Source organism: Doryrhamphus excisus, linkage group LG16 (genome assembly GCF_037039965.1).
Source record: "Doryrhamphus excisus strain RoL-2023G ecotype Guam linkage group LG16, RoL_Dexc_Guam_v1.1, whole genome shotgun sequence".
NCBI classification, from domain to species: Eukaryota; Metazoa; Chordata; class Actinopteri; order Syngnathiformes; family Syngnathidae; genus Doryrhamphus; species Doryrhamphus excisus.
Genome location: NC_136372.1, coordinates 5,479,046 through 5,502,359, shown reverse-complemented (window position 1 = coordinate 5,502,359; position 23,314 = coordinate 5,479,046). Strand labels below are relative to the sequence as shown.

Sequence of the window (23,314 nt, the reverse complement as noted above, 5' to 3'; positions counted from 1 at the left end):
GGTGTTGAGTTGCAAGACACTTGCATGTTTGAGATCTCAGTGATGAAAGAAAGCCGTCCCCTCCCTTTTTGGAAAGACATATATATATATTTCATTGGTGTCTTTCATAAAAACTATTTTTTAACTCTGTTTGAAATATATATGCAATTCTTAACCAACATTTCTTGTTGGTATGAGCAGAAAACAAGTTAATTTGTTTATAAGCTCCATCAGTCAACATATAACTCCTGAGTATAAGTAAGAATACGCATTTAATACATTTATATCATATTCAATACCGCCTTGCATTACATTTAATTTTGGAAACGTACCCAGACATTTGTGGTCTTCAGTTACCTGTATGGGCACATCTTGTTCATCTCATATTCCTGTAATAAAATTAAAGATGCGGTACTACCCAGGCTTGCTCGGTGACCATCTATGTGTGTTCCCAAAATGGCTAAGTAAACACTTGGCGACTCATTTGAGATCATGCCCAAAATAAGTTCCACACAAGTCAAATGAACTTAATCCACTGGCTACATATGATACTGGAAAGAGCTGACATCTGTTAAAGTTGCGTGATGCATTCGATTTCCTGCTGATCCCAAAGGCATACGAGCAATGTGTTGTTGCTATTTTTTAAGAGCCTTGCATGCTCTGATTTAAACAAAATCACTTTTCTGTGCTTTTGAAAAGAAAGCTACTTTTTAGAATTTACCTCAGTGTTGCCAATGCATCGTAGTAGTAATACAGACTTGTGAAATACTATGTAAAATATGTTATCTGTTTATTTAATAATCATTTTAGACCCATTAAGTTCCCCTCAAATAAAGTTTTAAATATTCTACACCATGCTTATCCAAACCAATGTACCCCTGTCTCGCCCCAAGTCAGCTGGGATATGCTCCAGCATACCCCTGCCGCTCTAATGAGCATAAGCAGCTAGAACATGAATGGATGCTTATACATACGTTATAACAGAAGAAACTCAACAGGTTTATTTTCATCAAAACCATGCTGCCATAAAAACAAATACAATGATTCAAGATTGTGATGACAAGTATATTCTTTATTGAAATGTTGAAGAACCCTTAATCATTTGGTCCATATTTTATGAACTTTGTTTAAAGGCCTCTGCACTGTGACTCCTACTCAGCTTCAACCTAAAAAAAAAAAAGAGAACACATCAACCAGGTGAGAAGATGTTAATTCATCAATGAAAAGAACAGCTAAGATTAATCATTATGGTTTGAATTTGGTTCACAATAACAACAAACTTACCTTTCCGACTTCACGGCTCTTGGCCCTCAGCTTGTTGACCTGGGACTCGGCGATGTCAGCACGCTCCTGAGCCTCCTCCATCTCATGCTGGACCTTCCTGAGCCTGGTCATGTGAGTGTTAGCCTGCTCCTCCTGTGGTTAAAGAAGTATAATGCGTATACAGTCACTATAAAGCTATACCGTCAGGCATAGTATATCAACACGATTAAACGTACAGCTTCCTCAGACTGTCTCTTGTACGATTTAACTTTCATCTGTAGTTTATCCACCAGATCCTGAAGTCTGGTCATGTTCTTCTTGTCCTCCTCAGTCTGCACAGATTTTAAAAAAATGACATGAGCTAGGAGGTTATTGGTTCATTCATTCATGGTAATGGTAATGGTTTTATTTCATTTGAACATGCATCAGATTACAATTGAATGCATCACATAATCGGTTCACAGTTCCACATGTCCAAAAGGAGTAGGAAGAAGCAAAGCTTATTAAATCCTACCCCTCCATTTGGTATTTTTACAATCAGTAACTGTTACATTTGTTCACTTCCTGCTTTCCATAATACAGTTTAAGGTTTTTTGTTTTTTTTTTTTTCATTTTCTACCGCTTATCCTCACGAAGGTCGCTGGGGTGCTGGAGCCTATCCCAGCTGTCTTCAGACGAGAGGCAGGGTACACCCTGGACTGGTCGCCAGCCAATCACAGAGGTTATTGGTTATATTGAGTTAGTAGTTACCTGGTAGGTGAGCTCCTTCACTCTCCTCTCATATTTGCGGACTCCTTTAATAGCATCGGCTCCACGTCTCTGCTCTGCCTCAACTTCTGATTCCAACTCACGCACCTATAAGGGACATAGTATACTGTGTCTACTATATTCTTAATGTATGTGGATATGAATACTATTTCTTTCTCACACTGAAAGCGTCATGTCTTTGCAGAATTGGTTGTGTAAGGTCACAGTTCCTACCCTAGACTCCAGTTTCTGGAGCTGCTTCTTGCCACCCTTCATGGCCAGGTTCTCAGCCTCATCCAGACGGTGCTGCAGGTCCTTGACACTGACTTCCATGTTCTTCTTCATCCTCTCCAGGTGAGCACTGGTGTCCTGTTCCTTCTTCAGCTCCTCAGCCATCATGGCAGCCTGAAATCATGCATGGAGTACAGTACATGGAATTGACTGTGAGTAAATAAAACCCATATTGATCAGATGGTAACTCACATCAGTGATAGCCTTTTTGGCTTTCTCCTCAGCATTTCTGGCCTCTTGAACAGTATCTTCTACTTCACCTTGAATCTGGACAAGGTCAGATTCCAGCTTCTTCTTGGTGTTGATAAGGCTGGTGTTCTAGAAATGAAAAGAAGAGTTAGATTCCCTTTGTATCATATACAGTACTTTGTGTCTTCTATTTGGAATATGTTTGTTTTGTGTTATGAGCACATTTTGGTTTTTATACTGAACACAAACCTGAGAGTGAAGAAGTCCGACACGCTCACTGGCATCAACCAGCTCCTGCTCAGCCACTTTGCGTGCTCTGTCTGTTTGCTCAAGAGCAGCTCTCAGCTCTTCAATTTCAGCCAGCATCAGGGTGTTTCTACGCTCCACCATAATAACTTGCTCCTTCATGTCCTCCTGTCCTCTGATAGCCTCATCAAGGTGCAGTTGGGCATCCTGACGGACACAAACCAAAAGAAATATTTAATTGCAATAATTTTAATTTTTTTTATAATTTTTATTTCAAGTGCAATGATCTCAAGATCACCTTGAGTTGACCCTGGACGTTCCTCAGTTGTTTCTGGGCCTCAGCAGCCTGTCTATTGGCATGGCTCAGCTGAATCTCCATCTCATTGAGGTCTCCCTCCATCTTCTTCTTGACTCTGAGGGCGTCGTTCCTGCTTCTGACCTCAGCATCAAGAGTGGTCTGCATGGAGTCAATCACTCTCTGGCTGTTTCTCTTGATCTGCTCCATTTCCTCATCCTTCTCGGCCAGCTTCCTGTCCACCTCACCCTTGACTTGGTTGAGCTCCAGCTGAACGCGGATAATCTTGGCCTCTTCATGCTCCAGTGTGCCCTGAAGGAAAATGTTCATATTATACATTTGTTTACCTCGGTTTCATGTAATCCAGGTGAATAAATGTATTTGGTATGCCATGCATCAAATGAAGACATTTAATTAGACTGTATTTACCTCAGCCTCCTCCAGTGCTGTCTGAATTTCAGACTTCTCAGTCTCCACAGTCTTCTTGGCCTTTTCTAGCTCATGGATGCTCTTTCCAGTCTCACCAATCTGTTCAGTCAGGTCTGAGATCTCCTCTATATAATTATAAACACAATAAATTCACATGTTCTTTAAAGTGAACTTCTGATGAAGTCAAAGTTAAAACATAGCATATTTAGTTGATATTCTTGTATACCAATGAAGCAAAACGATAGATCGCAATCTATATGATGTTCATCCACTTGTGAATAACTCACGCTGCAGGTTCTTGTTCTCCCTCTTCATGGTCTCCAGCTGATCAAGAGTCTCCTCATAAGAGTTCTTCATCTTGAACAGTTCAGTACTGAGAGAACGGGCCTCCTTCTGGGCTCCTTCCAGTTCTGCCTGACCCTCCTCATACTTCTGCTTCCATTCTGCCAGGACCTGGAAGTTTTTAGATTATTAGCAAAGAAGCACATTGTTTCACTTGTGTCATTTTGATTTTAATTGCTACTTCACCTTGTCAAAGTTCCTCTGCTTCTTGTCCAGGTTGGCAGCCAGAGCGTTAGCTCTCTCTACATCAATCATGAGGTCCTCCACCTCTCCATGCAGCCTCTGCTTGGTCTTCTCCAAAGAGGCACACTTAGAGTTCACAGCTTCAATGGACTCCTCAGCCTCCTGGAGACGCTGGGCCAGCTTCTTCCTGTATGAGGTAAGGATTTATTTTTCCTTTCTGTAGCTACTCAGGTACTTTAAAAATGGCCTGAATGAATACGTCAATGAATGACCTACTTGGCCTCCTCCAGCTCCTCAGTGCGCTGGATAGCATCGGTCTCATATTTGGTCCTCCACTGTGCCACCTCACTGTTGGCCTTGGACATTCCTCGCTGAAGCTCAGCTTTGGCCTCCTGCTCCTCCTCAAACTGCTCTCTGAGCAGATCACAGTCATGGCGGGATGACTGAACGGAATGGGCCAGGGCATTCTTGGCCTAATCAACATAGATGGTGATATTTTTAATGTAAAGTTAATAATAATGGAAACAATTTTCACGTTCCATGTATGGAAGATCAAATCAATTTCCAAAAAGTACTCTTATACCTTCACTTCTTCCTCAACATGTCTCTTGAGTTCTTCAATCTGCTGAGTAAAGGCCTGCTTTCCCCTGGTCAGCTGGGAAACCAGAGCTTCTTTCTCCTCAAGCTGGCGTGAAAACTCACCTGCAAAGAAAAGTGATGGTTAATAAAAATATTGTTTGGGTGGATATCTTTGCTGTCTCACCGTTCTCAGTTTGGAGTCTTGCTCTCTGAGCATTGACATCATTCAGCTGACGGACATGCTCATCACTTTTAGCTTTGAGTTCTCCAAATTGGTCTTCAAGGCTTCTGCACATTTTCTCCAAGTTGCTCTGATATCAGAAAATATAAATGCATAGTTAATATTTAGTATTTGATGATTTCCGTCAAACAAAGTCACCCATTGAAATATACTCACCTTAGATTTAGCAACAGCCTCCATGTTGCTGGAGAGGTCATCGATCTCCATCTTATACTCGCTCTTCTCCTTCTCCAGCTTCTGCTTGACACGCTGGAGATTGTCGATCTGTTCTCCCAGCTCTGCAACGCTGTCGGCCTGCTTCTTGCGGAGAGCGGCTGCTGTGGCCTCATGTTGCAGGGTGGACTCTTCCAGATCACGGCGCAGCTTCTGGAACTCAGCCTCACGCTTCTTGTTCATCTCAATCTGAGCGGCTGTTGCTCCACCGGCTTCCTCAAGCCTCTCGCTGATCTCCTCCAGCTCTCTGGAGAGGTCGGCTCTCTGCTTCTCCACCTTGGCTCTTGCGGCCCTCTCGGCCTCAATCTCCTCTTCCAGCTCCTCAATGCGAGCCTAGGTTTGACGATAGGGTTTCCAAATTAGCTGAATGCTAAATCTGATGGACCCATCAACAGTATTCAAATCGGAGCAATGAAAAAAATACCTGAAGAACATTGAGATATTCTAGTCTATCTTCAAGGTAATACAAAGTACCTGGAGTTCCTTAATCTTCTTCTGGAGCTGAGCACCAAGAGACTGTTCATCCTCAATCTTGCTGAGAAGCTGGCTGGTCTCAAAGTCCTTCCTTTAGCAAAAAAAAGGAAAAAATAAGAACAAATATGCACATTTTGTCAAACAGGACAAAGTTGTGTGTGGAAACTAATATTTGGTGTTACATACTTCTTGATTTTTTCATCTGATTGCTGTTTGTCATTCTCCAGATCCATTATGGATTCCTGGGAGAGTTTCAGATCTCCCTCAAGCTTCCTTTTGGCCCTCTCAAGGTCCATGCGGAGCTTCTTCTCTTGCTCCAGTGATCCCTCAAGCTGTTGGAAAATGTTGATTTACACATATATTTGTAGATTGTAACACCAGGCCAAATACTCAAATAACTTGAAGGGAAATGTTTTCTTACGTCATCCACTTGCTGTTCCAGCTTTGTCTTGGCCTTGGTCAGAGTGTTGACTTTGTCTTCCTCTGCCTGGAGATCATCCAGTGTTTGCTGGTGGGCCTCTTGGAGGGCTTTCTTCTCCTTTGTCAACTTGGCAATTGACTCATCTTGAGTTGCCAGCTCCTCTGTCAGGTTTTTCACCTGAAATATTTCAATTAGTTTTTAGCCTAATTTATTTATTCCTTATATGTTGAATGTATTATTGTGATGGGAAGGCAATCATAAATAAACAGGAACCTTGTTTTCTGTGGCATGTTTCTCCTTCTCCACTTTAGCCAAGGTGAGTTCCAAGTCATCAATATCTTTCTTCAACTCTGAGCATTCGTCCTCCAGCTTCCTCTTCTTAGCAGTCAACTCGGCATTGATTTCCTCTTCATCTTCCAGTCTCTCGGATGACTCTTTGAGCTTGGCCTCGAGTTGGATCTTGCTCTTAATCAGTCCCTCACACCTTTCCTCAGCATCTGAGAGGTTCTCAGTTTCCTATATATTAACCAAGAAATCATCAATTCTATTAGAGAATGCATTAAAACACAAATTTTCCCAAAGCATATACATAATAGCATCTACTACGAAATTTCTTTTTCAAAGTTAGTATATAAGTCATAAGCGGTGACAAGCTGTGTGTCATACTTCGTACCGCTGCTACTTGCAGTTGAAGGTCATTCTTCTCCTGCAGCAGGGAAACCATCTTCTCCTCCAGCTCTTTCTTTTTAGCCAGAGCTGTAGCCAGGTCTGATTGCATCTTATCATAATTGTCCTTCATCTGTTGCAGCTCTTTCTCGGTCTCTGCACTCTTCAGGAGAGGCTTAATCTTGAAGTACAGCTTCAACCATGGCCAGTTCTTCACATTCATGAAGGAACGGACATTATACTGAATACTATAGATAGATTCTCTGGAAGACAGATACACATTGGTGTTATACTTGGTAAAAAAAGACACTAAGAATGAGGATATAATTGGACAAAGTATGTAAATACCTCCTCTCCATCATCTTTACAAACTCCTTCCTCATAACATATCCTCTGCAGAGAGCCTGAGTCATGGTCACCAGCTCAGCCAGTTTCTCATCTCGCATCTCTTCCAAGGTACCCAGAAGACCAGCTTTGAAGAACACCTGTGTTTGCACGTCAGTGTTTTTAGCACAAATACAGGAAATGGAAACAAGGACATTCACATCTTAAGTGTTATGATCACTTCCTATATGGGAATGCACCTTTGTATGTCCAAATTTGTACTGAGTGTGATCCACATCAATAGAGCCCAGAAGTTTCTCTGAAGCCTTCTTGTTGTCAATGAACTGACCCTCAGGGATGACACTGGCATTCAATACTTTGTATCTGTGAGATATAATGTTTTATATCATCAGTTATATATTTTTATACTCATTATAATGCCATATTCTGAAATTTACCTCTGCTTGAAATCACCGTAGAGGATTCTGCTAGGGAAGCCCTTTCTGCAGATTCTGATGCCCTCCAGTACACCGTTACATCTCAGCTGGTGGATGACCAAGAAGTTCTCCATAAGACCTGCACATCAATAAATAGCTCTGGTTCAATTCTGTCTTCATTTTTAGTGCTTAAAATTAAAGAAAATAGCCCATCAGTCAAGACACACCTGGGGTCTTTGATTCATTGGGAATCAAACAACGTACAAAGTGAGGGTGAGTACTCCTCAAGTTGGTCATCAGCTTGCCCAAGTTCTCCTATGAAGGGAAATATTATTATTTTAACAGACGTGAACTTCAAATAATGGAACCATGAGCTAAAAGTATGTTACATTACCCTGAAAAGAGCAGACACAGTCTGGAAGGAACCACCCTTCTTCTTTCCACCACCCTTCTTTGCACCAGCATCTGTGTATGATAACACAGTAAGCATCAGAAACACCTTTGGTCTGTATCCCATACACTTAACCACCAACGATCAGCAACTGCATGAGTTTCATACCTTCAGATGAAGCATGAGTTGCATACAACATGGCCAACAGTTTGTTTGAAGACTTCTGGTACAGCTGAACAACAGAGTCATTCAGGGGGTCCTTGTTCTTGTCCAACCAGCCAGAAATGTTGTAGTCCACAGTACCAGCATAGTGAACCAGAGAGAAGTGGGCCTCAGCCTTGCCCTTTGCCGGCTTTGGCTTCTCAAAGGCTTTGGTCTTGCCAAGATGCTGGTCATGCAGCTTGTTCTTGAAAGTAGTGTCAGAGGCCTTGGGGAACATGCACTCCTCTTCAAGGATGGAGAAGATACCCATTGGCTGTTTGGAAATGAGGTTGATTATTTGGTAGGAACTCTGAGGTGATGTGTATTTTCTTAGATTCGACCAAACAGATCCATCTCACCTTCTCAATCAGCTCAATACAGGCAGCCAAGTCCATACCGAAGTCAATGAATTCCCACTCAATGCCTTCTTTCTTGTATTCCTCTTGCTCCAGAACAAACATGTGGTGGTTGAAAAACTGTTGCAGTTTCTCGTTGGTGAAGTTGATGCACAGTTGCTCCAGACTGTTGAACTACAGCATACAGATACGTACTTAATCATTGCATATATGCACATGTGATTCATCCACTCTTAAATGTTGTCTTATAACTCACATCAAAGATCTCAAACCCAGCGATATCCAACACTCCAATGAAGAACTGTCTTGGCTGCTTTGTGTCCAACATCTCATTGATACGGATGACCATCCACAAGAACATTTTCTCATAGATGGACTTGCACAAAGCTGAGACAGCATTGTTGACCTAAAAATGCAGTTTTGGATTAAAATGTCTTCAGGTTCCATAAAAATGTTGCTATTTTAACAGCTCAAATTAAAAATACTGTGCTCCTGACCTGTGGGACGGTTTGACCTTTGGTCACCATCTCATTACCAACTTTGACTCTTGGGTAGCACAGAGCTTTCAGCATATCAGCAGAGTTCAGACCCGTAAGGTAGGCGATTTTATCAGCCACTGGTTAAAAAAAAAGACAATAGTTTAATAACCATTAAAAAAACCTGAAACATATACTATACTGTATGAAGTAGACATCTCTACATACCCTCAGTGCCATCAGGTTCAGCCTGCTCCTCACGCTGCTTCTGCTTGAATTTCATGTTGCCGTGATGCATCACAGCACCAGTCAACTTATAGATGCCATTTTTCTCCTCTCCACTGAAACCCAGGATGTCAATGGCGGTCTTAAACACAAGAGAAAATTGTTTTAAGTTCAATAATAATATTATTCTGTGATAATAATATTCTGTGCATGCCATGCCATTTTTGTAAATATCTTTGATCATTTTACATCTGTTGCAATGAACTCCTCCACGTCATTGATGCTCTTGACAGTGATTTCACCCTGACTGATCATTGGGTAGTCGTAGGGGTTGGTGGTGATCAAAAGAGCCTCTGATAGGAGGATTAAATTCTCAGTCAGCTCTCACAAGTGTACCGATATCTTGCTGTAATATTGAAATCTTGTTTTTACCCAGCAGCTCCGGCTTGTGTCCAGTCATCAGCTGGTAGAAGATATGGTAGCTCCTCTCAGCAGACAACTGGAAGGTGACACGGGACTTCTCCAGCAGATCTGTGAGTAGCATATTAAATGTCATATGACAATATGTTGAATGGACTGGCAAGGTGACATTTGAAGGAAGCAAACCAAAGAAATAACTTACATGTTTCAATATCTGCTGAGGCCAGTTTGCCGGTTGTTCCGAAGTGAATTCTAATGAATTTACCCTAGATGCAGATATCATTTTTTTTTCTTATTACTCGAACTGAAATTTTCAGTGGAGTTTATTTTTCGTAATGATTTTACAACTTACAAAACGAGATGAGTTGTCATTCCTCACAGTTTTGGCATTACCGTAGGCCTCCAGCAGAGGGTTAGCTGCAATGATTTGATCTTCCAGTGAACCCTACATATAAACATAAATAGATTTTTAAGTAAATGTGGACTTTTCTTCCTGTTTATTTAGAATAAAGTCAAACGGTGATACCTGCATCTTGCCAGGTGTAGCCTCTTTCTTTGCTCCAGTCATTGCAACTGTTGCAAAGTACTGGATGACACGCTTGGTGTTGACAGTCTTTCCTGCACCGGATTCTCCACTAGGGGGAGAGAAAGATGATAATTTCATGTCTGATAGTTTTAAATTAAGTTGTTTTTTTTTTTTTATCACTTACGTGATGAGGATAGACTGGTTCTCACGATCTAAAATGGAGGGGAAAAAAGTACTCATATGTATTATTATATCATTTTTATAATTCATTCATTCATTCAGTCATTCATTTTCTACCGCTTTTCCTCACAAAGGTCGCGGGGGTGCTGGAGCCTATCCCAGCTGTCTTCGGGCGTGAGGCGGGGTACACCCTGGACTGGTCGCCAGCCAATCACAGGGCACATATAGACAAACAACCATTCACACTCACATTCATACCTATGGACAATTTGGAGTCGCCAATTAACCTAGCATGTTTTTGGAATGTGGGAGGAAACCGGAGTACCCGGAGAAAACCCACGCATGCATGGGGAGAACATGCAAACTCCACACAGAGATGGCAGTGGGTGGAATTGAACCCTGGTCCTCCTAGCTGTGAGGTCTGCACACTAACCACCACGCCGCCGTGCCGCTCATTTTTATAATATCTTATTAATTTTTTTTGTATATTACCAGTGAGCATGAACTGATAGGCATTATCAGAGATGGAGAAGATATGAGGTGGAGCTTCAATCCTCTTCTTGCCTCTGTAGCCCACAACAACCACAGCGTCGTACACGGGAAGCCACTTGTAGGGGTTCACCACGACGCAGAACAGGCCGGAGTAGGTCTGTAGAGATATTACATTATTATCAAAAAGTACACTGCATATGACAAATTCATACTTTATATTAGAAAAGCAAAAAAGTGGTGCAGAGTAGCTCAATTTCTACACTCACGTAGATCATCCATGATGCAAAACGCTCTTTGAGGTTATACAACACGGCAGGCTCGTTGAGGTGGGTCATCATGGCCATGTCCTCAATTTTATCGAACTTGGGAGGATTCATGGCGTGGATTTCATCTTCTTTGACTGTGACCGACTGCGTAGAAGATTAAGTAGACTTCTATCATTTTATAAGAAATGGGCATCTTTCACTTTATGGGTCTGATTATGTATACAGTATCATGTCCTATGACAAGCATATTTTGGAGTGTAGACGTTATTCACCTACCTTACCATCAAGTGTCTCCACTGTGGCTTTGCCACCCTCTTTCTTGACAAGTTTACCCTTGACGTACATTTCATCTGGAACAGTGACAAAGTATGCCGTTTTGGCATCAAATGGCGTATTCTGAGCCTCGATCCTCTCCCTCTCTGGTTTGCGGAGGTAGATGGCCGCAGGCCCAAAGCAGTCCATGTCCTTGTCCCCCATGATGGTACTTTATCTGGGTCTGAAACAAAGACTTTACATTACTTTCAATATATTCATGTTTATATAGTGTTGATAATATTGGTGTTATCTATTTATTTTGTAATCTTATGTCACACCTCACTTTATCCAGAATTAGAGGCACAGTGTCTTCTGTGGTCTAAAAAGAGAAATAAAATCATTTAATTGTTCTCAATAGTAATATTACAGATTTCATCATGTCCATTTATATCCCATGGCCATTCGGGCCGGATTTCATTTCAATGCAGACCTACCAACATGTACAAATTTATAGTGCTCCACATGCAATTTGACTTTTGAATAATAACTTGTATGCTCTTAATTGTGTGGCATTTTCTTGGTTTCAATTTCAAGCTCAGTCTGTGCAGTACCGATCAATGAATAAAAATGAATGTTCTCAAGTATTTCAAATCGGGGGTGAGAGGTTGAAAAAAATTCTGTCCCTTGGGGGGCATGACGGAAAATAATCTAAAGCGCAATAATAAGCAAAACAATATAAAATATTATATATATATAAAATAAAAAGAAATATATATGTATATATAATATAATATAATATAATATAATATAATATAATATAATATAATATAATATAATATAATATAATATAATATAATATAATATGTTATATATATTATATAATATGTAATATAAAATATAAAATAAAATATTCATTCATTCATTTTCTACTGCTTTTCCTCAATAGGGTCGTGGGGGTGCTGGAGCCTATCCCAGCTGTCTTCGGGCGAGAGGCGGGGTACACCCTGGACTGGTCGCCAGCCAATCACAGGGCTAAAATAAAATATAAAAACCAATATAAAAAAAACTAAATTTACGAGGATTAGAATTGTATTTAATTTAAATGAAAATGTTAATGGCTTTATATATATTATATATATATGATATATATATATAATTATATATATATAAAATAAATAAAAAAAATATATATAATATAAAAAACAATATAAAAAACTAAATTTACGAGGATTAGAATTGTATTTAATTTAAATGAAAATGTTAATGGCTTTATATATATTATATATATATGATATATATATATAATTATATATATATAAAATAAATAAAAAAATATATATATAATATAAAAAACAATATAAAAAACTAAATTTACGAGGATTAGAATTGTATTTAATTTAAATTAATGCAAACAATTGCTAACTTTGTTAAATGTTAATGGCTTTATCAACTGTTATCTAAGATGTGTCAAGTGCAAAAATGTAGCCGGATTGCAAATTCCAAAATGTGACGATATGACATTGTTGATTAAATGACTATTATTACGATTATATTAGACTATTAAGATTTAGAAAACAGGACTACAACAAACGATGCATTAGCGTAAGCGACTAAACGGCTTAGACACACAAAGCACTAACCTGGGTGGGATGCCTGTCAGTTGTTTGTGGATGTGAAGCTGTTGCCTTTATAGAGGTTGGACATGCCAAGTCAGCAGATGACCACATCTCGATTTGGTCAAGTATCTCTGTCATCTTCAGACCCATCCTTTGACACCAGAGCTTTGTAAGCTTTTTGTGTCTAAAGATGTAACTGTAAACCAAAAAAAGGCTGTCATAGAGCCGATCAGGGAAATAGTGATGACACATCCAAATGCAAAAGAACGATTAAGAGGTTTACCCTTGACATGATTTTTGAGCGCCTACAGTCTTTGTCCTTATTGAGATGCCCCCAAATGTCATTGGTGTAAAGTGTCGGTGCTTGACCATGTTTCACATATCTTAAGAACTATCCAACATATTGTATTGGACCAATTTTGTTTGAACCCCCAAAATGAAAAAACATCTATACTTGTCACACACTTTAATTTGATTTGGAATACATATGTAATTATCTGGACCTTTCAAATAATGCATGAGCTAAGCCCATGAAATGTTGGGTGTGATTGTAATGTCTGAAGGATTTCTCAAAATAGATACTATGAAATCCATCAGCCAGCTTTTAAACCATTGCTTTGGTCCAATAAATACTTCGAACTAATTTAGACTTACTTGAGAAAGATTAATGACAGTAGTTAACAATATGATCTGGTCTGTGAAACCTTTTCATCCTTACATACATAGTCAAGGAGCAACCAAGAGGTTCTGGTATGTCTTTGTAGTACGCTTTTAAATCACACGTTCCTCTAATAAAACAAAAATTGATCGTAAGATATGATTTTTAAATACTATTAGATGTCCCCTTAAAAGGACTTAGGCGACATTTGCCAACAAGAGTGATATTAGGCCTATATTAAGTCCCACTCGGATATCAAAGATCTTCATCCTTGGAATACATTTGATTCTAAGGATGTTGATGTTGATATGGAAAGTCGCTGTCCTTGTAAAACTATGCCACTCTGGCCTTGGCACTCTGTGGGAAATGGCTCCCAAGCTGTCTCAAATATCTCAGTGTTTGAAAAAGCAAAGATTAATGTTTAAAAGAAAAAAAAGTCGGAGTATGTTTCATCCATGAATGAAATGCAGTATCAGCAGGCTATCTGTTCCGGGATTTGTAATTTTGGCCAAGACTTCCAAAATGCTTTGGCAAATGGCGTAGATTTCCAACCTCTTGACAGATAAGTTCAGACCGATTCAAAATTGCATATACAGCATGTTGAAATGTGGAGCTAGATCTTCCTAATATTGCTGTAATGTGGTTTAGTTTCTTGCTCCAAGTAAGAACATACTAGGACTAGGATTTTCATACACATCCAGTATTATGAATTTAAAAAATTTGATATAATTTGATCACTTGGTAGGGCAGCCGATGTGACAGCACACAGTGGGTGACGCATCCTGGAAAACATTTGGGGAGATGGACAAGTTGGTTGGCCTGCTCTCTGCCCATATAGGTCATAAAGGTCTGCTTTCATGGATGACTAAGGAAATTAAAACATATTCACATTTGAGAGGCTGAAATTTATATTTTTACATTAAAAAAACTGATAACTGAAATATCAAAGTAATTATTAATTGGCTAATCGATTGAATGTATGTTCATTTTTGCAACTCTAATGATACACATCTTTTTACTGTCCGGAAAAGACTGGAAATTGTATGGAATTCTGAAATCAAAGGTGGAATTACTTTATTGCTCTCAGGTTCTACCATATCTTACTTATTGTGTGGAAATATGGGGTAATAACTATAAAAGCAAACTTCACTCGCTAAATGTACTGGAAAAAAGGGTAGTAAGGATAATTCAGAATGCCACCTGCAGAGAACATACTAACTCCTAATTTCTAAAATCACAAATACTAAAACTTCAAACAGCTAAGATAATGCATAAGGCTAAAAATAACCAATTAGCTAAAAATGTCATCCAATACTAAGAGAGGAGAAATATGATCTCAGGGAAGAACTACATTTGAAACACTTATATGCTAGGACTACGTTAAAAAGCCATAGCATTTCATGTTGTGGAATCAAACTATGGAATGGATCGAGTAAGACCCTCAAACAATGCACAACGATGAGCCAATTCAAGAAACAATACAAGCAGTTGATGTTTGCTAAATACACGGATGAAGAGTCTTGAACCAGTCATGATGTGCTATACATATCACTATATTGACACTTACTATGGTACCCATTATGTCATTGGATGGTCATATCACCTCGTACTTCGGTTAGGTGACAAAAATTAAATTAAATTAAATTAAATTAAATTAAATTAAATTAAATTAAATTAAATTAAATTAAATTAAATTAAATTAAATTAAATTAAATTAAATTAAATTAAATTAAATTAAATTAAATTAAATTAAAAATATAAATTATTATTATTATTATCTTAGAAATGCAGGATGTGAACAAATGTAACAGTTACTGATTGTAAAAGTACCAGATGGAGGGGTAGGATTTAATAAGCTTTGCTTCTTCCTACTCCTTTTGGACATGTGGAACTGTGAACTGATTATGTGATGCATTCAATTGTAATCTGATGCATGTCAAATGAAATAAAACCATTACCATTACCATTATATTAGCTTCTGCTTGGACATCAATGAGTAGCAAGGAAAAAAGAAGCCCCATGTCCCTCGCTTCACGCTGTAAAACATTCAGTTAGGTAGAATAGCAAGGTGTCCCTGACATAATGCACCCTTCCAATAATGCTTTGCACCCTGTCACTTCCATATTACGCTATTATCATTCATAGCAGTGATGCCATAGTTCACAGTATGATTGCCTTCTTTGTGACCTGGTCTTGCGACACAATTTATATCCTCAAATCTCATTATGTTTTAATGGCGTCACACCCTTACTGCTTATTATTTGTATATTTAGAGCAGCTATAGCTTGGTAAACACTATACATTAGGTCGACGAGCAAAAGCTATTCTTTGATCGGTGTGTTTTGTATGGTTGTGGTTAGTTTAGTTAGTTAGTTAGTTTGACAAAGTTAATTTTGAAGTCAATTCTATCCAAGTATTAATTAACTACTTATTATTATTGATTAGCAGGAAAATGTGGTTGTTATCTAATTATTTAATGTATGCAGTAGTTTGCTGTGAAGTTAGATATTGGTGTTATCCGGCTTATTGGGACAACCAACAGCTCCAAACATGTTGAATATTTACGTGGTGTAGCAAATGTTTGATTACCTAACAAAACACGAGTGAGGTTACTTTAAAAATCAATAATTATGCTTTATTATTTCAATTCATATGCCTCTTTCGGGTAAAGTCTGGACCCCAACCACACTCTTAAGACTGGTTTTTAAGGCTGTACACCCCTTAGCACTTACTCCTTGATTTAAGGAGAATTGGGACACCACTTGAGTCCCATTCCCATTTCTCCATCCCCAATTGGGATACAGCCTAAATATGTCTTTTATCACCTAAGTCCATTTCAACAGGTGGTTTTTGAGGGGCTGCCATCGGGTGACATGTAAAGTCTGACCTCAAGCCACCCTTTGACTTCAAACAGCTTAAGTGACAGTTAAAGGTGCTGTCTGCCTCGGTTCAGCACTAAGTGTCAAAAGTGTATATTCTGCCCTCTTCCTGCTCCAGTGTTGGAAGCCACGCCCCCCGTAACACACGTGTACTCCCATTGGTTGTTTGTTGTCAGCTAATAATAGCAATATGGCAAACTTTAGCGACAAACATTAGCCATTGTTGAATGTATATAGAGTCACAATGACTCCAAATTGTTGGTCACTTCTCTGAGAGGCTACTTTTGCTAGGCTACTACTGGCAACTTGTGCTCGCTAGGGGTGGTGGTCGTATATTTTTACTCACATAGGGGTGGCAATAATACCGCTGGCCACCACGTAGCTCTGCCACTGTTTGAAACCAAAGAGGGACAGTATCTTGAATGAAGAATTTTTTTCTCATGCTGATTAAATGCAAATGAAATGTAACAGCTGGTATATAATACAAGGAAACAGCAAAAAATATATATGTATGGAAGGAACACTTGAACGCAGACGGCCCAACCAGAGATTTTCTGAAGGGTTAGATACTCAATTTACTGTATTTGGTTACAGTCAAAAGTATCGTAATAACTGGCTGCAGCTTTGGAATAAAAATCAACGAAAGACGTACATAACTACTGTACACGTATACTTTCAAAAAATAAATACAAGTTGTTTACATATATAACGCAATAACGTCTGACATGAAATGTCACTGTCATTGGCTATTGTGAGGCACGTGACTCGTGATTACTCTGGTACGGCAATGAGTGTCGCAAACTCGCTACGCGGGTATCTCTCCCCAGGCAAGAAAATCTCTGAATCCATGCTTGGGGAAGTGTACAAGCTAATGTTAGCTAAAGTTAGCAGAACAAATTCTTGCCAAGCAGACGACTCAACCGAGACGAAATGCCGTCACTGAACAAGAAAGCGGATGTTATTTTCGTAAGTTTAATTTGAGTTCCGTTACATTTTAAATTTTGATACAAAAGACGTTTGTTTGCTCCGAGTGAAGCTAACGCTAGCTGGAATGCTAATTTTGGACTGTGCATGATATAGTATGACGTTAGCTTGTTAGGCTGTTTTGTGTACGCAAATTCAGTAGTAGTACACAACTGAGTTCATCAACAAATTATATGTGTTTGTGTTTATGAGTATGTAAACACCGTTGTTGTGGCGGTAACTGTTCGTTTGTGCTAACTTGTGTTCTAAGACGCCAATGTAATTGAGCTTTAAGTGTGGTTTGATTTCTTGCTTTATTAGGAAGACGATGATCTGCCTTATGAGGAAGAGATTATTAGAAATCCATATTCGGTCAAGTGTTGGATGCGTTACCTCGAGTTCAAACAGAATGGGGCCAAATCCACCATCAATATGATCTATGAACGGGCTCTGAAAGAGCTACCTGGAAGGTAAATGTGTTATTCAAAGCTGTTGATTCTGTCTGTATGTGTTTAACATGTCTGAAGTAGGTTTATGTCCAAAAGTATAGTACTGAACGCAAACTATTCTAACTCTTGAACTACATTTTCCCATAGTTATAAACTTTGGTACAATTACCTGAGGGAGAGAAGGAAACAAGTGAAAGGGAAATGTATCAACGAGCCAGTCTTTGAAGAGGTCAACAATTGCCATGAAAGAGCACTGGTGTTCATGCACAAGGTGATAATCACATTTACAGACAACTCTATTCATTAAAGAAAATAGCATCGTAATTTAAATTATGTATGTCTGTCCTATCTCCAGATGCCCAGAATATGGATTGACTATTGCCAGTTTCTAGTATCGCAGTCTAAGATCACACGGAGTCGGCGAACGTTTGACCGTGCACTCAGAGCTTTGCCTGTTACTCAGCATCCTCGCATCTGGCCTCTCTATCTTCGCTTTGCCCGAAACCTGCCCCTGCCAGAGACAGCCATCCGAGTGTATCGCAGGTACCTCAAGGTGAGAACTCAAGATGTTTATATCGCCATACTGTGTAGCAAGGCTTGTCATCAGTTGCATAAGATCTCGCAAGATTAAAACGTGACAAGATTCGTTGTTCAGGAAAAAAAATGCAGTATACTGCCATTTTTTAAATATATTTTTGCATACCCATGAACTGTCTCGTGACACCCAAACATGAATTACTCTTTGTGCCATATAGCTTTCTCCTGAGAATGCAGAGGAGTACATCGAATACTTAAAGTCGGTCGGCCGCTTGGATGAAGCTGCTGTGCGTCTAGCAGCTGTCGTCAATGACGAAGGTTTTGTTTCCAAAGAAGGCAAATCTAATTATCAGGTGAGCTTTTACTTTTTAATTCACATGGAAATTAGAAAAAAAACACAACAAAAGTATGTCTGCTAATTGTTGTATTTAATCTGGTTATTTTTTTGACGCAGTTGTGGCACGAGCTCTGTGACCTGATATCTCAGAACCCCGACAAGGTGACCTCTCTGAACGTAGGTGCTATCATTCGCGGTGGGCTCACACGTTTTACAGACCAGCTCGGCAAACTTTGGTGTTCTTTAGCTGATTATTACATCCGGAGCGGCGTTTTTGAGAAGGTTTGTAAACATATACACACGACTGGATTCCCTTTTTATAAATGTTCCCGTACTGAGTACTCACTCTTGTGTCCCTCAGGCCCGTGATGTGTACGAGGAGGCCATTCTTACTGTGGTCACAGTAAGAGATTTCACCCAAGTCTTTGACAGTTATGCTCAGTTTGAGGAGAGCATGATCGCTGCCAAAATGGAAACCACCGCTGAGATGGGGCAGAATGAGGATGGTGCGTTTAATATCATATATATATATATATATATATATATATATATAATACACACATGGAAAACATGACAAGACCACTCTTGTTTCTTAGTTGTACCACACATTAAAATGGATCAAAACTGAAGAAATAAGTGTGGTCTATTCAGTTTTTCATTATTTGATTACTTTTCCACCTATTTTTGTCATGTTTGCTCTTCACTCCGACAGAGGACATGGACCTGGAGCTTCGACTTGCGCGTTTTGAGGAGCTGATTGCACGACGACCTCTTCTCTTAAACAGCGTATTGCTGCGACAAAACCCGCATAATGTCCATGAGTGGCACAAACGTGTAAAACTATATGAAGGCGTTCCACGGCAGGTGAGGTACCCTCCACACATAAATAACACTGGTAGAATCTGTGCGAATTACCCTATGCCTTAAACACACTACAGATCATCAACACATACACGGAAGCAGTGCAGACCGTAGATCCCATGAAAGCCACTGGGAAGCCTCACACACTCTGGGTCACCTTTGCTAAATTCTATGAAGAAAACGAGCAACTGGATGATGTAAGTGGACATGAATTTAAAATACATACTTGTAATGTCTCACTTTTCACTCCCGTATTTGCTTTTCTCTATGAAGGCCAGGACTATATTTGAAAAGGCTACCAAAGTGAATTACAAGCAGGTGGACGACCTCGCCACCGTGTGGTGCGAATATGGAGAGATGGAGCTCCGGCATGAGAACTATGAGCAGGCACTGAGGATATTGAGGGTAAGACATGTCATACTATCGCCCATTTAATTATTTCGACATGTATGGTCAATAATATTCCTACGTCATGTCATTCGTACCATTTACTCCTGTAGAAGGCCACAGCCATCCCATCCAAAAAGGCAGAGTACTTTGATGCATCTGAGCCTGTCCAAAACAGAGTCTACAAATCTCTGAAGGTCTGGTCCATGTTGGCAGACTTGGAAGAAAGCCTTGGCACTTTCATGGTACGTATCTGTGTTTTAGTTTTTGTTCCTCAATATGTGATACAGCAGGAATGTCCAAACATTTTCCATTTTGATATTATTATACACTTTTATTTTTCTGAAAAGGTTAAAAGAGTGATATTCATTTTCTACCGCTTATCCTCGGGGTACACCCTGGACTGGTCGCCAGCCAATCACAGGGCACATATAGACACGTCACACTCACATTCATACCTATGGACAATTTGGAGTTGCCAATTAACCTAGCATGTTTTTGGAATGTGGGAGGAAACCGGAGTACTCGGAGAAAACCCACACATGCACGGAGAGAACATACAAACTCCACACAGAGATGGCCGAGGGTGGAATTGAACTCGGGTCTCCTAGCTGTGAGGCCTGCATTCCACCATGCAGCCTAAAAGTGTGATAACGTCTGTATTTATAAACTCAGCTTTGTTTTATAAGCTATTAGCGTCAACATTTTTGCTTTTTCTCTTAACATGAACATTTATTTCAATAAAAAAAATTAACTACGGGCTGGAAACATGGACATGCCTGATCCACAGAAAACCATGCTGTGAACAATCATTGTAATTTGTCACTGCTTTTCTTTGCATCCAGTCTACCAAAGCGGTCTATGACCGCATCATCGACCTGCGCATTGCCACACCACAGATCGTCATCAACTACTCCATGTTCCTTGAAGAACACAACTACTTCGAGGAAAGCTTCAAAGTAAAAAAAACATTACATTTATCCTGTAATATTTGTAAATACTTTGCCCGTTGCACAGTATTCTAAACGTCTTTTGTGTGAATACATTGCCTTTCTCTTTAGGCGTACGAGCGTGGTATCGCCCTCTTTAAGTGGCCAAACGTTTACGACATCTGGAACACCTACCTTACCAAGTTCATAGATCGATATGGAGGCAAGAAGCTGGAGAGAGCCAGAGACTTATTTGAGCAAGCTCTTGATGGCTGTCCTGCTAAATTCGCCAAGAGTGAGTACCTTTGTAACCTTTGTAAAATGTCAGTTACATCCAAAAAAAAGTACTTCTATTTTTTTTTGTTTTATTGTAGTCTTGAAGTATGTATATGGCGTTGTGACTATTAATCCAATTCCCCATTCATTTCCATTCCAGCCATTTACCTGCTGTACGCCAAGCTGGAGGAGGAGTACGGATTGGCACGTCACGCCATGGCGGTCTATGAGAGAGCGACGCAGGCGGTAGAAACAAATGAGCAACACCAGATGTTCAACATTTACATCAAGAGAGCAGCTGAAATATACGGTGTTACATACACCAGGGCCATTTACCAAAAGGCTATTGAGGTACTTAAATGCTTTTGATTATGATTATGATTATATACACTGCCAAAACCAACGATACACATTCTCATATTTTGTTGGAGCGCCTTATTTTTAATTATAGCACACATTTGCTATGACATAATTTCACCACAATGTCACATTTATTTCTGCTCTGAGTGGTATTCATTTCTATAGATTGTTATGGAAGATATTGATAATATTGGGGCTGCATGGTGGGAAACGTGGTTACCGCACAGACCTCACAGCTAGGAGACCCGGGTTCAATTCCACCCTTGGCCATCTCTGTGTGGCGTTTGCATGTTCTCCCCGTGCATGCCGGTACTCCAGTTTCCTCCCACATTCCAAAAACATGCTAGGTTAATTGGGGCCTCCAAATTGTCTATAGGTATGAATGCGAGTGTGAATGGTTGTTTGTCTATATGTGCCCTGTGATTGGCTGGCAACCAGTCCAGGGTGTACCCTGCCTCTCGCCTTAAGACAGCTGGGATAGGTTCCAGCACGCACTGCAACCCTCATGAGGACAAGCGGTAGAAAATGAATGAATATTGCTAATATTTTGAGAATGGGCAAAGTCTTCACTTGCGTATCCTAAAGATTCTCAGTGGGGTTTAGGTCTGGATTCTGTAGTGGTCAACATGTGTTAAAATGATCCATTTACAGTACATCAATGGATTATCAGGGAAGAAAAAAAAATCAATTTATGGCATATCCTTATCATATTTAGGTAGTCAGCTGACCTCATTCTCTGGGCACATGACCTTGTCGAACCTAAACATGGCCAACTGCAGGCAGTATGTTTTGATGACGCTTTCCGGTTCAGTTTTTCCATATTAATTTCATACTTGCTGTAATAACTAAGAGCACATTTTTTGTATTTATCAAGGTACTTCCTGATGAGCACGCCAGAGACATGTGCTTGCGATTCGCCGACATGGAGAGCAAACTGGGTGAAATTGATCGGGCCAGAGCGATCTATTCCTTCTGCTCTCAGATTTGTGACCCCAGGGTAAGGACATCATAAGTAGTGTCGCTTAATCTCACCAGTGATGTATACATTAATGTATTAATTCCGTCTTTTTCATGTTGTTGTTAGGTCACGGCCGTATTCTGGCAGACCTGGAAAGAATTTGAGATCCGCCACGGAAACGAGGACACGATCAGAGAGATGCTGCGAATCAAGCGCAGCGTCCAAGCGACTTACAACACTCAGGTCAACTTCATGTCGTCTCAGATGCTGAAGGCCACAACGAGCGCCACAGGGACCAGTAAGACGACCTCTCACTTCTGCTTAGTCTATCACAACCTTTTGAAAATAAGCTGTAGAATTCTCACTATTGATCATTCTTTTGTGGATCCAGTTTCAGATCTCGCTCCAGGTCAGTTGGGCATTGATGACATGAAAATGTTAGAGCAGAAAGCACAGCAGCTTGCTGCAGAGGCAGAGCAGGACAAGCCCAAGCCAAAAGAAAAGATTCTTTTTGTCAGGTTTGTCCTTATTTCTCCACCACTTCAATTCCAATTTATATGTTCCAGTAGGAATTAGTGATTTCATATCAATTTTATACATGGTCCTATGCAGGAGTGACACATCTCGCAGTGAGTTGGCTGAGCTCGCCAAACAGGCGAATCCTGATGAGATCGATATAGACGACGACGATGAAGATGACAATCAAGGCCCTGAAGGTGAGTGACACAACTGGCCTTGCCTTAGCATCCATGACAACATGCTAATTTTTCCCTTTCCCACGACTTAAAGAGGTGCGTTTGGAGCAGAAGAGTGTGCCCACTGCTGTCTACGGAGGCCTGAAAGAGGATTGAAACTTTTTTTTTATAATTAAATATTCATAATGCTTTTCTGAATTTGTGTATATATTCTTGGAGTCACTCCTATGTCCACTGAATGTGATGTTTTTGGAGTTCCTTGCATGTTTTGGCTGGAGAAAGTAACATGCTTTTTCTAGGGA

The 23,314-nt window shown here is 39.9% G+C and overlaps 2 protein-coding genes across 3 annotated transcripts; one reads left to right on the top strand and one right to left on the bottom strand.

Annotated features, from left to right (window-relative positions):
• Positions 1-1,030: 1,030 nt before the first annotated feature.
• LOC131103743 (myosin heavy chain, fast skeletal muscle) lies at positions 1,031-11,488 on the bottom strand. Its single transcript, XM_078797263.1, has 40 exons — positions 11,446-11,488; positions 11,129-11,348; positions 10,853-10,996; positions 10,587-10,743; positions 10,099-10,126; positions 9,915-10,023; positions 9,741-9,833; positions 9,591-9,654; positions 9,401-9,499; positions 9,218-9,321; positions 8,972-9,110; positions 8,765-8,883; positions 8,524-8,673; positions 8,271-8,441; positions 7,879-8,185; positions 7,714-7,784; positions 7,547-7,634; positions 7,341-7,458; positions 7,143-7,266; positions 6,907-7,043; positions 6,566-6,821; positions 6,166-6,408; positions 5,893-6,069; positions 5,658-5,803; positions 5,472-5,562; positions 4,941-5,330; positions 4,728-4,854; positions 4,548-4,666; positions 4,241-4,437; positions 3,968-4,151; positions 3,727-3,892; positions 3,440-3,564; positions 3,014-3,322; positions 2,719-2,922; positions 2,473-2,598; positions 2,224-2,394; positions 1,993-2,097; positions 1,479-1,574; positions 1,264-1,395; positions 1,031-1,145 (listed from the first exon to the last, which is right to left on the bottom strand). The coding sequence occupies exons 2-40, from the start codon at positions 11,327-11,329 to the stop codon at positions 1,131-1,133; spliced, it is 5,802 nt and encodes a 1,933-aa protein (XP_078653389.1). The 5' UTR covers positions 11,330-11,348; positions 11,446-11,488; the 3' UTR covers positions 1,031-1,130.
• xab2 (XPA binding protein 2) lies at positions 9,405-23,210 on the top strand. 2 transcript variants are annotated; one of them, XM_078797266.1, is made up of 19 exons: positions 9,405-9,501; positions 17,545-17,693; positions 17,820-17,943; positions 18,028-18,225; positions 18,428-18,562; positions 18,664-18,828; positions 18,908-19,052; positions 19,259-19,410; positions 19,485-19,604; positions 19,681-19,812; positions 19,908-20,039; positions 20,640-20,753; positions 20,856-21,018; positions 21,160-21,350; positions 22,234-22,356; positions 22,444-22,615; positions 22,709-22,835; positions 22,930-23,033; positions 23,107-23,210. In XM_078797266.1, exons 2-19 carry the CDS (start codon positions 17,608-17,610, stop codon positions 23,166-23,168), a joined length of 2,445 nt encoding a protein of 814 aa, XP_078653392.1. In that variant the 5' UTR covers positions 9,405-9,501; positions 17,545-17,607; the 3' UTR covers positions 23,169-23,210. The 2 variants fall into 2 exon arrangements, with proteins under 2 accessions (XP_078653392.1, XP_057906248.2); XM_058050265.2 differs by lacking the exon at positions 9,405-9,501 and adding an exon at positions 17,026-17,226.
• The last annotated feature ends 104 nt before the right edge of the window (positions 23,211-23,314 follow it).

Coding starts and splice junctions, on each gene's coding strand:
- LOC131103743 (XM_078797263.1), bottom strand. CDS start 11,329: ATGGGGGACAAGGACATGGACTGCTTTGGGCCTGCGGCCATCTACCTC. Junction 10,744..10,852: donor TTGCATCATGGATGATCTAC/GTGAGTGTAGAA, acceptor ATATCTCTACAG/ACCTACTCCGGCCTGTTCTG. Junction 5,563..5,657: donor TCAGATGAAAAAATCAAGAA/GTATGTAACACC, acceptor TTTTTGCTAAAG/GAAGGACTTTGAGACCAGCC.
- xab2 (XM_058050265.2), top strand. CDS start 17,191: ATGCCGTCACTGAACAAGAAAGCGGATGTTATTTTC. Junction 18,829..18,907: donor GGAGCGGCGTTTTTGAGAAG/GTTTGTAAACAT, acceptor TGTGTCCCTCAG/GCCCGTGATGTGTACGAGGA. Junction 20,040..20,639: donor AAAGCCTTGGCACTTTCATG/GTACGTATCTGT, acceptor CTTTGCATCCAG/TCTACCAAAGCGGTCTATGA.